General features: G+C 47.5%; 1 protein-coding gene across 2 annotated transcripts in view; it reads left to right on the top strand.

Moving 5' to 3' along the window:
- The window catches only part of ITGA9 (integrin subunit alpha 9), a 350,116-nt gene that overhangs the window by 313,998 nt on the left and 24,032 nt on the right, over positions 1 to 12,086 (top strand). For both annotated transcript variants that reach the window (XM_060308137.2, XM_030830131.3), the window contains exon 26: positions 3,568 to 3,669. In XM_060308137.2, coding sequence (XP_060164120.1) covers positions 3,568 to 3,669 — 102 coding nt within the window. The remainder of the gene's footprint in view (positions 1 to 3,567; positions 3,670 to 12,086) is intronic.

The following is a 12,086-nucleotide window of genomic DNA, read 5'->3' as shown; positions in this document are numbered from 1 at the left end:
CCTTTAAAAAACTGCCCTGGATAGCACCACTGGTAATTCTGCTGCAGATGATGCCCGGGAAACATACCAGACCCTTGTTATTCAAAGTCTGGTTGGAGGACCAGCAGTATCAGCATCACCTGGGAGCTCCTTAGAACTGCAGAATCTTGGACTCTACCCAGCCTTTGGGAATCAGCATCTCTGTTTTAACAAGCTCCCTAGGTGTTTTGTTTGCACAGTTGAGTTTCTCAGACTTTAGCTTGCTTCAGAATCACCTGGAAACCTTGTTAAACCACAGATTCCTCAGAGGGGAGTCTGAGGGTCTGCGTTTCTGAGGAGCTTCCAGGTGATGCCAATACTGCTGTTCTGGGGACCACGTTTTAGATCAGGGGTTTTCCTTAAAGGGCCAGTAGTAAATATTTTAGGTTTTATGGGCTATACAGTGTCTTGCCACTGCTCAACTCTGCCATTGTATTGTGAAAGCAGCCATAGACCATACTCAAATGAATGGGTGTGGCTGTGTTCCAATAAAACTTTATTTACAAAACCCAGCAAAGGGCCAGATTTGACCCATGAGTCATAGTTTGCCAACCCCTTGTTTAGATGGCACCTTGTTTTTCAGAATTCCAACTTCTGAATCTCAGATAACTTTTTTTTTAGGGTTTTTTTTTTTTTTACTTTTATTTAAGTATAGTTGATTTACAATGTTGTGCTAGCTTCACGTGCACAGCAAAGTGAACCAGCTATACATACACATATATCCGCTCCTTTTTAGATTCCCCTCCCACATAGACCATTACAGAGCACTGAGCAGCGAATCTCAGATCACTTTGCTATTATAAGTTTATAAAAGTGGCTCATAAAAAATACCTCAGTCCATGAATTGGTGGCCCTTAAGAAAATCATACACATTCACTATGATTTATTTTAACATAAACGCTGCTGAGTATGAAAGGCCACATCCAACAAGATGCTTCTAAAATAATCACATGTGACGCTAAAACAAAATAGGCATGTTAGCCACAGAGATTCTCTTTATTTTTCTTTGGAAAAACTAAATGTGTTAGTCTGTATAAAACTGTCAGTGTATAAATGAATATCCTTAGAAAAGTCATTCCAGTGTTATTTTTTAAATTAGGCATGGCAGTAACATGTTGGCCTGATAAGTCACAGGCACAGGGGGATACAGGATGTTTTACCCACTCTCCGACTCCGGCTGGTGGAGAGCTGTGAACAGTTCTGCTTTCCCTGGATTCTTTGGAGGGAAACTGGTTTGGGGCAAGTTGGGTGCACACAGCACTGCTTCCCTGTTGTACCTCTCCCTTTAAAAAGGATAGTGTTGGGAGAGGACCAGGCATGAACTAGAGCACCCCTGGTCACCCTATGATTCCAGAATGTCATATCACAGGAAGTGCCTTACTGTCCTGGGTCCCCAGGACAGGTTGAGGGATTATGATTCTGTATGCTTACCCATCCTGTTCACCTTCTTGATAAACGGCCCTGGTGACAGTTTTATTCCCTATGCCACACTTGGCACTGTTGACAGAACCCTGATACGGCACTGATGGCAGGAAGCCACTCTGATTTCTCTTTCAGCCTCAACCCAGTTGGCTGCTGCTTGCACTTATAAATTAGTCATTAGTACAAATTTAACCACAAAGCCTCAAGCCTTCCTTGTCCCCAGCTCTGGCCTGGTCTTGTGCAGCTTTCTCTTTCTCTCTCAGTGATCAATGGTGACCCTTTGCCAAGGAACATGTCCCAGTGACTGCTGTCCCCGTGGGCCATCCAGCCTAGTCTGCATCCCAAGACAGCAGGAAGCCATGGGGTGTCGTATGCGGATGTTGGAGAACCGATCTCCCTACTGGTTCCCTTTCAGCAGAAACCAGCAGAAATCCCAGGTGCAGAGGAAAGCCTCTGTCGGGCCCCCGAGGCCAGCCACGCCTCCCTAAGGATGTGGAGCAGAACCAGCCTTGTGGTTCCCTGGGCCACCACTTCTGTTAGTTTTCCTTTGACCTGAAGGTCTGGCCACAGACAAGGGAATTTGAGGTTTTATTGTTTTGACTTTAACAAGTTTTCATTTGAAATGTAGGATCTGATTTTTTTTAATCATCAGAGGATTCCAGTTTCTTCCAAAGTATTTGTTTTTTACAACCACAAGGCACCTGTTCTGTGCCAGGCTCCTCATCTGCTCGGCCTTTAACTTTGACAGTTATCATCGTCATCATCATCATCATTATTGTCATTAGCAATGTCCGAGATGATGATGATGATGATGATGATCTAAGATTGAAAAGACAGTATATCCTGACCCATGAAACCACAAATCTACAGAACTGTTAAACTGGTAAAAGATTGCTGCATACAAAATTATTTACTGCTTAATATGAGCTCACTGAAGCAGTTTTTTTTGAGTGACAAGTTTGCCAGCCCCTGTCTTCTTCCAAACTCTTCCATCACTGCCTTGGAGCCATTCTCTCATTATCTGGATTGGTGGCTTTGAGCCCACACCAAGGCTTCTGCCTGCAATGGCTGGTGGGCTCTTCCTGAGTCTTTCCTGGGCCACCCTCCCTCCCCCCATCCCCTTTCTCATTGGGCCATCACCTAATTACAGTAAGTTCCCTACATACAAACCTTCCTCAAGTTGTGAACTTTCAAAGACGTGAACGTGCGTTCCATCAGCATCAGGCGTGAGTGAAATTGCAGCTTGCCCTCCGTCTCCTATTACTGACGATCCTTCAGCTCTACCATCTCCCACCTCCTCTCCCTCCTCCAGTCAGTAACTCTTCTTGCCTGTTCACTCAACGCCAGCCCCTGTATGCCAGCTGTTGTACTGTACTACTGTACTTTTCAAGATACTGGACTGTAAGATTAAAATGTTTATTTTTTGTGTTTGTTTTTCATGTAATATTTTTGTGAAAAGTATTATAAACCTATTACAGTACTGTACTATTTATATAGCCGATTGTGTTAGTTGGGTACCTAGGCTAACTTTGTTAGACTTACGAACGCACTCTCGGTACGGAACTCGTTCACACGTGGGGGGACTTACTGTATAAGCTAGATGCTTCCCGCCTCTCATCTCTCCATCAGGTACCCTCTTCCAAGCTTAAATGGCTTTGACCCCCCGAACCAGCTTCATTTAAGAGCAAAGAAAGAGTTAAAAGGAACTCATGTGGAGAGTTTGAGGGTTGTGGTCAAGGCAGGAAGATGCTTGAGAAATGTAAATCAGATACCTTCTATGGAACGCCAGGCCTTGATTTGTTGTACGCAATTAACAGCTTTATTTATTCTCTGCTCTTTGGGAATATGTCAATACCAAGATCCAAATATCTGGCTCCTGCCACTTGGAAACCACAGCACACAAGCCTGCATGTGTTGATGACTCAGCAAAACTCCAGAGCTTTTCAGCGTCCACTATGATATGAAAGAATCCTCAAGAGAGAGACTGGAAATCTCTTGTCTCATTCAGTGATAGAAATTTTTGTCTGGTTCACATGGAATCTTTGAATTTCAGTTCTGTCTGGGACCTCGGGGCCCAGCCATTGTGATTGAAAAGTCTTACAGTGAGTTGTGTTGTTTCTTCCTCAGGACAGTTCATCTGTCATCCAGTTCATGACCCGCGCCAAGGTGAAGGTGGACCCTGCCCTGAGGGTGGTGGAGGTAGCCAGTGGGAACTCAGAGGAGATGACGGTGAGTTGGTCACCCCACACACACACAGCTCTCCTCCAAGGGTGAGGGAATCTGGGTGACTTGGGAGACTTGGTGCTGGCATTTGAGGGTAAAGGCGGTCTCTAAGCCAAGATGTCAGCTTTGTGGTAGACCCAAGACCTTGCCTGCCTTGGCTTCCAGGCCCCCATGGAGAACTTCTGTGGTCTGCTCTTGTTGTGATAGCCATGTTCTCTGGGATGCTGTTGGAGAACTTCTGCGGTCTGCTCTTGTTGTGATAGCCATGTTCTCTGGGATGCTGTTGTTATGTGAAAGCTCCCGGCTATGACCAGCCAAAGGAAAAATCTTCTGGAAGTACCCTTGACAGGGCTTGCATTTCCATTCTGGAGCCAAGACTATTTTTATTTTTCTCAGACCTTTCCCTGAAACCTCATCTGCCTTCCCAGTCACATTGGTCCATGGATAAACGCTGGGTGTTTCTAAACCAAGTTGTTTGAGCAACCTGAAGGGGTCACATCCTAGTTGCCAAGTCCTAGAAACTCCTCTTTCATTCCCTACCTAACCCCGTATCCTCTATCACAACGGTCCGCAACCTTTCTGGCACCAGGGACTGGTTTTGTGGAAGACAGTTTTTCCACGGGGTGTGAGGGGATGGTTCAGGTGGTAATGCCAGCAGTGGGGAACCACAGATGAAGCTTTGCTGTCTCTCGCCTGCCACTCACCTCCTGCTGTGCGGCCCAGTTCCTAACAGGCCGGTACTGGTCTGTGGCCCGGGGGTTGGGAACCCCTGTTCTATAAAGTGCAGTCGGTAAGCAGCCTCAAGATGGAATATGTGGCAACCGGGAGCTCGGATGTGGGGTGTGGGAGAAGCTGGAGGGAAAGGGGTACTCTTGGAAATTGGCTGCCTTTTATTATTTTTCAGGGGCAGGAGGCAGGGGGGAGGCTTATTCTCTGACACCCACACTGAGGTCCTAGGCACATGGGGAGACAGCAGCCTCTGAACTGGTTTGGCCAATGAGTTATGCAATGATGCTAGCTTTTTGCATCTCCTTTCCTGGAACTTACTTCTCTCAAGGGAGACTTTACCCTCTCTTGGAAGAGTGAATATTGCTGTGACAAATTTACAAAAGTGAAAAATTCACAGAGATTAATTACTTACAAAGAAAAAATGGTTAACTTATTTTCCAATAACAATGGAGACACCACATATCTAAATGTGAGGATGAGGATCAGAGCAAAGCCCACTCTTATAAGACCCTGGTTAGGAAGGGTTCATGTAGAAAATAAATGCCCGGGGACTTCCCTGGTGGTGCAGTGAATAATAATCTGCCTGCCAGTGGGGACACGGGTTCTATCCCTGGCCCAGGAAGATCCCACATGCCGCGGAGCAACTAAGCCCGTGCACCACAACTACTGAGCCTGCGCTCTGGAGCCTGCGAGCCACAACTACTGAAGCCGATGTGCCTAGAGCCCGTGCTCTGTAGCAGGAGCAGCCACCGCAAGGAGAAGCCCGTGCAACGCAACGAAGAGTAGCCCCTGCTCTCTGCAACTAGAGAAAGCCCGTGCACAGCAACGGAGATGCAACGCAGCCAAAAATAAATAAAATTAAAACTTTTAAAAAATAAAGAAATGGGGCTTCCCTGGTGGCACAGTGCTTGAGAGTCTGCCTGTCGATGCAGGGGACACGGGTTCATGCCCCGGTCCAGGAAGATCCCACATGCCGCGGAGCGGCTAGGCCCGTGAGCTATGGCCGCAGAGCCGGCGCATCCGGAGCCTGTGCTCCGCAATGGGAGAGGCCACAACAGTGAGAGGCCCGCGTACCGCAAAAAAAAAAAAAAAAAAAAAAAAAAATTAAAGAAATGCCCAGGACCTCCATGAACTCTCAGTCCTGAGCAAGAAACAAAAGCAACAGCTGGTACAGAATGAATAAGAATCTGTGAGGATGTTAAAGCTGCCCCAGGCCGTGGGTATTGCATGCCTGATGCAGGGAAGGACTGTCAGATGCAGACCTTAACTCCTCTACTCACATCAGGAAATTCTCCACGTAGTCATTTTAATAACAGAAACTGAATGGGATGAAATGGAATGGCGCTGGAGTCCTTCACTCCTAGGGTCAGTGTTTATGGAAGATCAAATATTTGGAGATGGCCTTTGCCTTTTCCTCCTTGCCTTTTGGCCATTTAACTGCTAATTCAGACTTACCTGGGGATTGAAGAAGAATGGAGATTCACTGCTCATTGTCACAGCTCTGGTTAAAAAGTTTCATAGGATGAGATACATGCCCAACATGAGAGGTTTGGAATGTTCTGGTAGACCACTGTGTTCCCAATTAAGAGTTAACGGAAGTAACTAACAGGTTTCCTACAGGTGGAATCCCTTGGGTAAATGAAAAAAATATCATGGGTGCATTGCCTTTGATTAGAACACGGAGCTGTGGGATCCAGGAAAACATTGCCTAACACCCCATCGTTGGATTCTGAGTCATCTGTACGCCCCCCAAAAACCACTTCCATTAGTTACTGTTCCATTTTGAGCACTATGGTAATATTATCATTATCAAGAGTTCTTTGGAAGAAGCTCTCATTTTCAACTAGTTTTTTTCCGGTACTCTAAGAAAAATGGGTACCCGTCGGAATCCTACAATGCCCCCACCTCCCTCCTTTCCATAACTTTGCCTTTCAATCCGTGAGCCAAGATGAAGTACTACAATCTGTTCTCAACTTTCCTGGCAGAAAAAAATATATATTTTCTGAGTAGGAAGGTTTGCCTTTTTAGAACAAACACGTTCCACCCTACATGTTTCTTCTGAATGCCTGGTGCTCTGTTAGTTGTTCATCGGAAGGGAAATTTCCATAGAGGCTAGCCACCAAATTTAAATCAGGCAAAATATCGCAGGAGTTTAGATCAGACGCCACATTTGTATGGCCTTGGAATGAACAGGAAGTGTACTTGCTGCTGGTAACGAGCAGGGTGTGGGTGAGAAGAGGAAAACAATCTAGTTTTTAACCACATAAAATGCACATGGTGATAATTCAACTGACAGGCAAATCAAATAATTTTCTTGGGACTCTTTGTGTCTTTTATTTTTATGCCATGGTACGGGGAGTGCTTTACAGGGCGTACGGTTGAATACCTAGAAATATGTACTAGATATTTGAAGCATTTTCCTTGTTTACTAATAATAGATTTGAGGTGCCCTTCCCAGGTGGGGTATTAGCACGTGTCCAAGGCCAACCACACCAGCTTACCTGGCTTTGTACAGACCCAAACCTGAGAACTGTGGATGAGATCTGAGTCACCGCATTCAGCGCTGATTGTGCTGAGAACACTCTGAACTCCCATCCTGTCCAACCCAACCCTTCCGGCTTTTCTGCCAGTGCTGCCAACAGCTGAGGCTAGAAACTCCCCGGGGGCAAACTAAGAATCTCCAGCACACCAGCTCTGCTCCTGAGAGCCACCACCCCACACTCCCTTCTCAGACTGCGTGAGAAGCTTGTATGAGTTACAGAGCAAATCTATTTTCTTGATAGTTTGAAATAGTGGAATACATTATGAACCTGGAAATCCACAGATGGATAAGTAAGTCATTGCCATGTGGAGTGGGCACCAGGCTGAGATTCTAGGTACCAGCAGGAGAGACTGACTCCGTCTCATTTTAGCGGAATCAGAATGGATTAGAAGGATATTGGGTAGCTCTCAGAATTGCCAGGAAGGCTGGGGATATGACAAATCTGTGGCGCCAGGACCACAGGCTGGGTCAGGCCCCAGGAAGAGCCTGGCGTGGTACTCTGGACACTTCCCCTGGCTTCTCTCAGCCTCTTGCTCTGGAGTCAGGCAGGAACCTCTCACTGGCTGAGGTTAGACCCCTGTCCATGAGGTACCAGGCACCCCAGAAAGAGCAGGTGGCTGGCATTTTTGGCTATTATAGTAGAGCCTCACCCTCACCCCAAGACTCACCTAGAGGAAGACTCCCCAGCACTGGAAGGATGCTAAAAAGTGACAAATACCCCCCTCCCATGTGCTTTTCTAATACCGAAGACAGCATGGGGCCAACCAACCCCTGGTGCATCTTAGAGCTCCCATCTGAGCCAGTCTTTGTTCAGTCATTTAGACCACTTTGTCAGCTCCATTAATGAGAGAACATGAAAGTCTTTGTCCATAGGTGGTTTAGCAGTGTTTGTGCTTTGGGCTTTGTTTTGTTTTAAGAATGAATATGCTGGAATGAGCTACTTCCTTGCTGACATTTGCTGACAGGACAAGTGTCTGGGGCCTTCACCTTCTGCCCCGGGAATCATATGTCCAGGTCACCTCCCTCCCACAGTCCTCCTTTGCCATCCCTTACCCTGCAGGTGGGGAGATGCAGGGGTCATAACTTTAACAAGTCCCCTGAGATTCTGCTGTGCCCTGCCTGGATTAGAAGCACAAAGCCTCTTCCTCTAGTGAACAAAGGGCCTCTGATGCTCAGGGAGAATAGATGACTTGCCCTGGATCTCACATCACTGAGCCAAGAATAGTGTCTGGAGCTCTTAACTCCCCAGCCTGGTGCTCCTTTCCCTGCCCTGTAGCCACTCAGTCACACGGGAGGGCACTGGGCCTTGGATGAAAGGGCCCCGACAAGTGCAAGTGTCCACTCTGGAAAGGACTGACTTGTTTTAAAGTCTGTCTGTTAAAACTGCCCAGGTACCCTTGGAGCCCAGCCAGCCCCTTCAGACTGGACCTGGCTCTCCTCACCCCAGTGGGGGCTTTCCCTGCTCAGTCTCAGTCAGACTCCAGAACAAAGCCTCCAGCCTGCAGCCACGCTTTCACTTCTGAATAAACCTCCCCCTCACGCACGAATTGATCAGGACAGCACGTTCCAGCTTCATTTTCTCTGAAGCCGTTCAAGTTCAGTTCCCGGTCTTGGCCCTTCCGGGAAGTCAGTACTTCTAGTCTGGCCTTGTCCTCTGTGAACAGGGAGCACTGTATTTCCCCCTTTGGAATTAGAAAAGCCTGGCTTCATATCCCATCTCCTTCACATCCCAGTGGTGTGATCTTGGGTATCAGGTAAGCTCTGTGAGCCTCCGTTTCCTCATCTGTAACATGGGAAACCTGCTTTCTACTTCCTGGAGGTTTCCCCTCCGTTTTGCTCCCTGTCACTGCCCCCCAATCTAGAGGGCATCATCTAAGGTAGTAAATGAGATTACTTCGAAAGGTGCCACCTATAGTTCTTTTGTTGTTTAATGCATCTTGAAGCAAACTTTACAATTTTCTGTCGCCGAATAGACTGTGACTTGTACTTTACCATTTATGTGAAAAATTACATTATACCCGGCAAGAGAGTTTTCCCCCTTCTTACACTGAGAGGTACGATGAAGAAGAGGGTCATTGGAAAGTCATCACCCCCCCCCATTCCCTGTCATCATCAAAAGATGGTAGGCGGTCCTCTCCCCTCACCCACTACCCCCAATGTGAGAATTAAGCTCTAACCATAAGGAACTGAGAAAAATCCCAGTGTGGTTTGCTGATTGTCACTATTCACAGTTTCATTCAATGAATACTTATTGGGGGCTTGCTACGGGCCAGGCAACATAGAGACACTGTGGGTGCAATGGGGAGCAAAGTAGCCATGGCCCCTGCCCTCCCAGAGCTGACTGAGAGGGTGACAGAGAGTAAACAAGGAAGCAAACAAGGGTTTTATTTCAAATCAAGGTGAGTTCCATGGGAGTAACCTGCTCTAGATTGAGGGGAATCTAAAGGAATGTTTCTCCAAGGAAGCTGAGATCTAGAGAGAGAGGAGGAATTAGCTTGCCAAGCGCAGGAAGAGTGTCTCAGTGAGGAGGGAGAGCCATATGAAGAGCCAAATAGCTTAGCGTGTTCAAGGCTGAAACACCAGTGTGGCAGCAACCTGGTAAGTGGTGAAGCCATCCATGATGGGAGACACGTGAAGACGTCCATGATGGGAGACACGTGAAGACATCCATGATGAGAGACATAGGCAGGGTCATACCATATAACACCAGGGAGCAGTTACAAAGGAAGCCATTGCAAGCTTCTGTTTTGAGTGGGGAATGACATGATTCAATATATATTTTTTAACAATCATAGGCTACTGTGTGGACAGTGGATTGTAGGGGCCTGCAAGAAGGTTGTGACCGTCACTTGGCTAGAGATGATGGTGGCCGAGGAGATAGAAGTAGACAGGTACTTTATATCAGTAGAGGTCTAGCAGTTTGTGCCAGTCACATGTGGGGAGTATCTGTCCTCAAGGGTTGGGAGGGATCAGATCACATCTTGGTGCAAAGCCCCTTGCCTGGTGCCTACGCATGAGCAGTCAGTTAGTAGTGGCTCCCATTGCATGAAGAGATGGCCAAGGATGGGAGGAAGCAAATAAAGAATAGCTTTTCCCTCCCTCAAAACCTCAAGAATCATGATCAGTTTACTCTAAACCAATGATTTCCAGCTGTCATCATGATAATCATTATCATTTTTTTAAACAACACAACCCCTTTCTAAATTGAAATGTGCTTTGGTTGAGTCAGAGGTGGGATGCCTGGAACTCCCCCAACTTGTATTTCCATTTTCCCTTGGGGGCCTCTGCATCCCCTCACCAAACCCCTAGGCTCTGTGGAGCCAAGGAAACCACTGCTATGGAAGGTTGTATTTTAGGACAAGGCTGCTGTCCAGCCCCTCAAATTCTTTCACTAGACATGAACTGGACCCCCCGGTAAACATGAACAAGAAAAAAATTATAGCCTCAAGGGGTAAACACTGCACTTGCACACGTGTGCAGACACACGTGCTCAAGCACACACACACACACACACAGTAGTGTGGTTTTGTGCTGGGAAAGCCTGAGCTGAAGAGGTTAGGAGAGGCTGGCTGCATGGACAGAGTGACCCCTGAACAAGTATTGAAAGCATTTTCTAAGTGGACAGGGGAAGGTTGGGCTCCAGATGGAGTCAGATGGTGTCTTAAAATAGATTCTCAAGAAGCAGACCCTCAGATGAGGATGTGGGTGCAAAGATTTTAGTAAGGAAATGCTCCCAGAGAGACGGGAAAAGAAGTGAGGAGACAGGATAGGGAAAGAGAACAAGCGGACCAAGGATGAGATTCCAGGGGCCCCAGCCTTAGCGGAGCCCTGGAGCACAAATACCACCTCAGAGATCATCCTGCCTTGAAGCGAGGGAGCTGGGCTTTCTCACTCCTGTACGTGTCAGTCACTGGCCAGGGGCTGCCCAGGAGGTAATGAGCCCCAGGGTCCTCCTCTCCCCACATGCCCTTGGGGCAGGTGGCCTCTGACGTGCCGTCCACTTAGAAGTGAATGCATGTAAAGCTGGGGTTGGACATAGGGAACTGATCGAGGGACCCGAGGGATGTGGGCGGACGACCAGTAGTATAGGGTACAGATGGCAGTGGTCTCCACGCAGACACTGGGGACTTGGCTCGATGTGCCCTTCTGCGTCCCATTGCTTAACGATTTTATTGTTTTCATTCGTATATGCTCAATTCTTGTGATGTGCTGGGCATTTGATGTGATTATCGCCTATCACTCTCACATCACCCCTGTGAATGAGATATTATTACTCCCATTTTCTGATGAGGAAACTTGAGACCCTCAGGTGAAGGGACCTACCAGCCTGAGATGCCACAGCTTGTCAGTGGAAGGGCCGGGTCTGGTGCAGGGCTGCCTGTTTGCAAGCCCGAGTCTCCCTTCATCCTCCGCTCCTTGGGCCCCTGCTGTCCTGTTGCCCCGCCCTCGCACAGCAGGAGCACAACTCTGGCAGATGGTAGGAATGCAGCCATGGGTGGTGACAGCTGGCCCTTCGTCTTTGGAGCGACCCTTGGCTCCAGTGACCTCAGAAGCACATCTTGCTCTGACTTAGTGGTCTGTTGATTCTGGAGCTCTTTCCTGTTGTGGCCTGGTTCCTAACCAGATGCACAGCTACTCGTCAAGAGAATTAGCACTCATCCAGGGCCCTCCGTAGCCTGCGGTAAAGGAGCTGTGTTCCCCTCCTCCCTTTAAAGAGCAGTCATGAGGTTTCTCAGGAGTAATAGATATAAAACCTCTTAGCACCATGTTTGGCACACGATAAGTTCTCAACAAATGTGACCCGTTCTTAACAATAAAGGAATTAGCACTGGCCCAGCTCATTCCTCTGCAAATTCTAACAGACCAAGGAATTCCTGAAACCCAGCACCTAGCAGGCAGGGGCAAGTTTGACATCTTTGTTTATCACAGCACAGACTTACAATGTCCGTCTTGCCAAATGCAATTTATTTTCTGTTCATTGATGTCATCTCCATAAGTCTTCAGTCTCCCTGGAGCAGGGATGCTTTCTGAAGGCTCTGTTCTGAGAGTGATTTAAGACATGGTTCTGCTGAGAACATTTCCTCCAGCTCCCACAACCCTTTATCCCTGCCCCCTTCTCCACTGGCTGCTAGATGTAATTAGAAGCAGATGA

Source organism: Globicephala melas, chromosome 11 (assembly GCF_963455315.2).
Source record: "Globicephala melas chromosome 11, mGloMel1.2, whole genome shotgun sequence".
Taxonomy (NCBI): Eukaryota; Metazoa; Chordata; class Mammalia; order Artiodactyla; family Delphinidae; genus Globicephala; species Globicephala melas.
The sequence above is the reverse complement of the archived record's forward strand: the minus strand, read 5'-3'. Positions and strand labels throughout refer to the sequence as shown.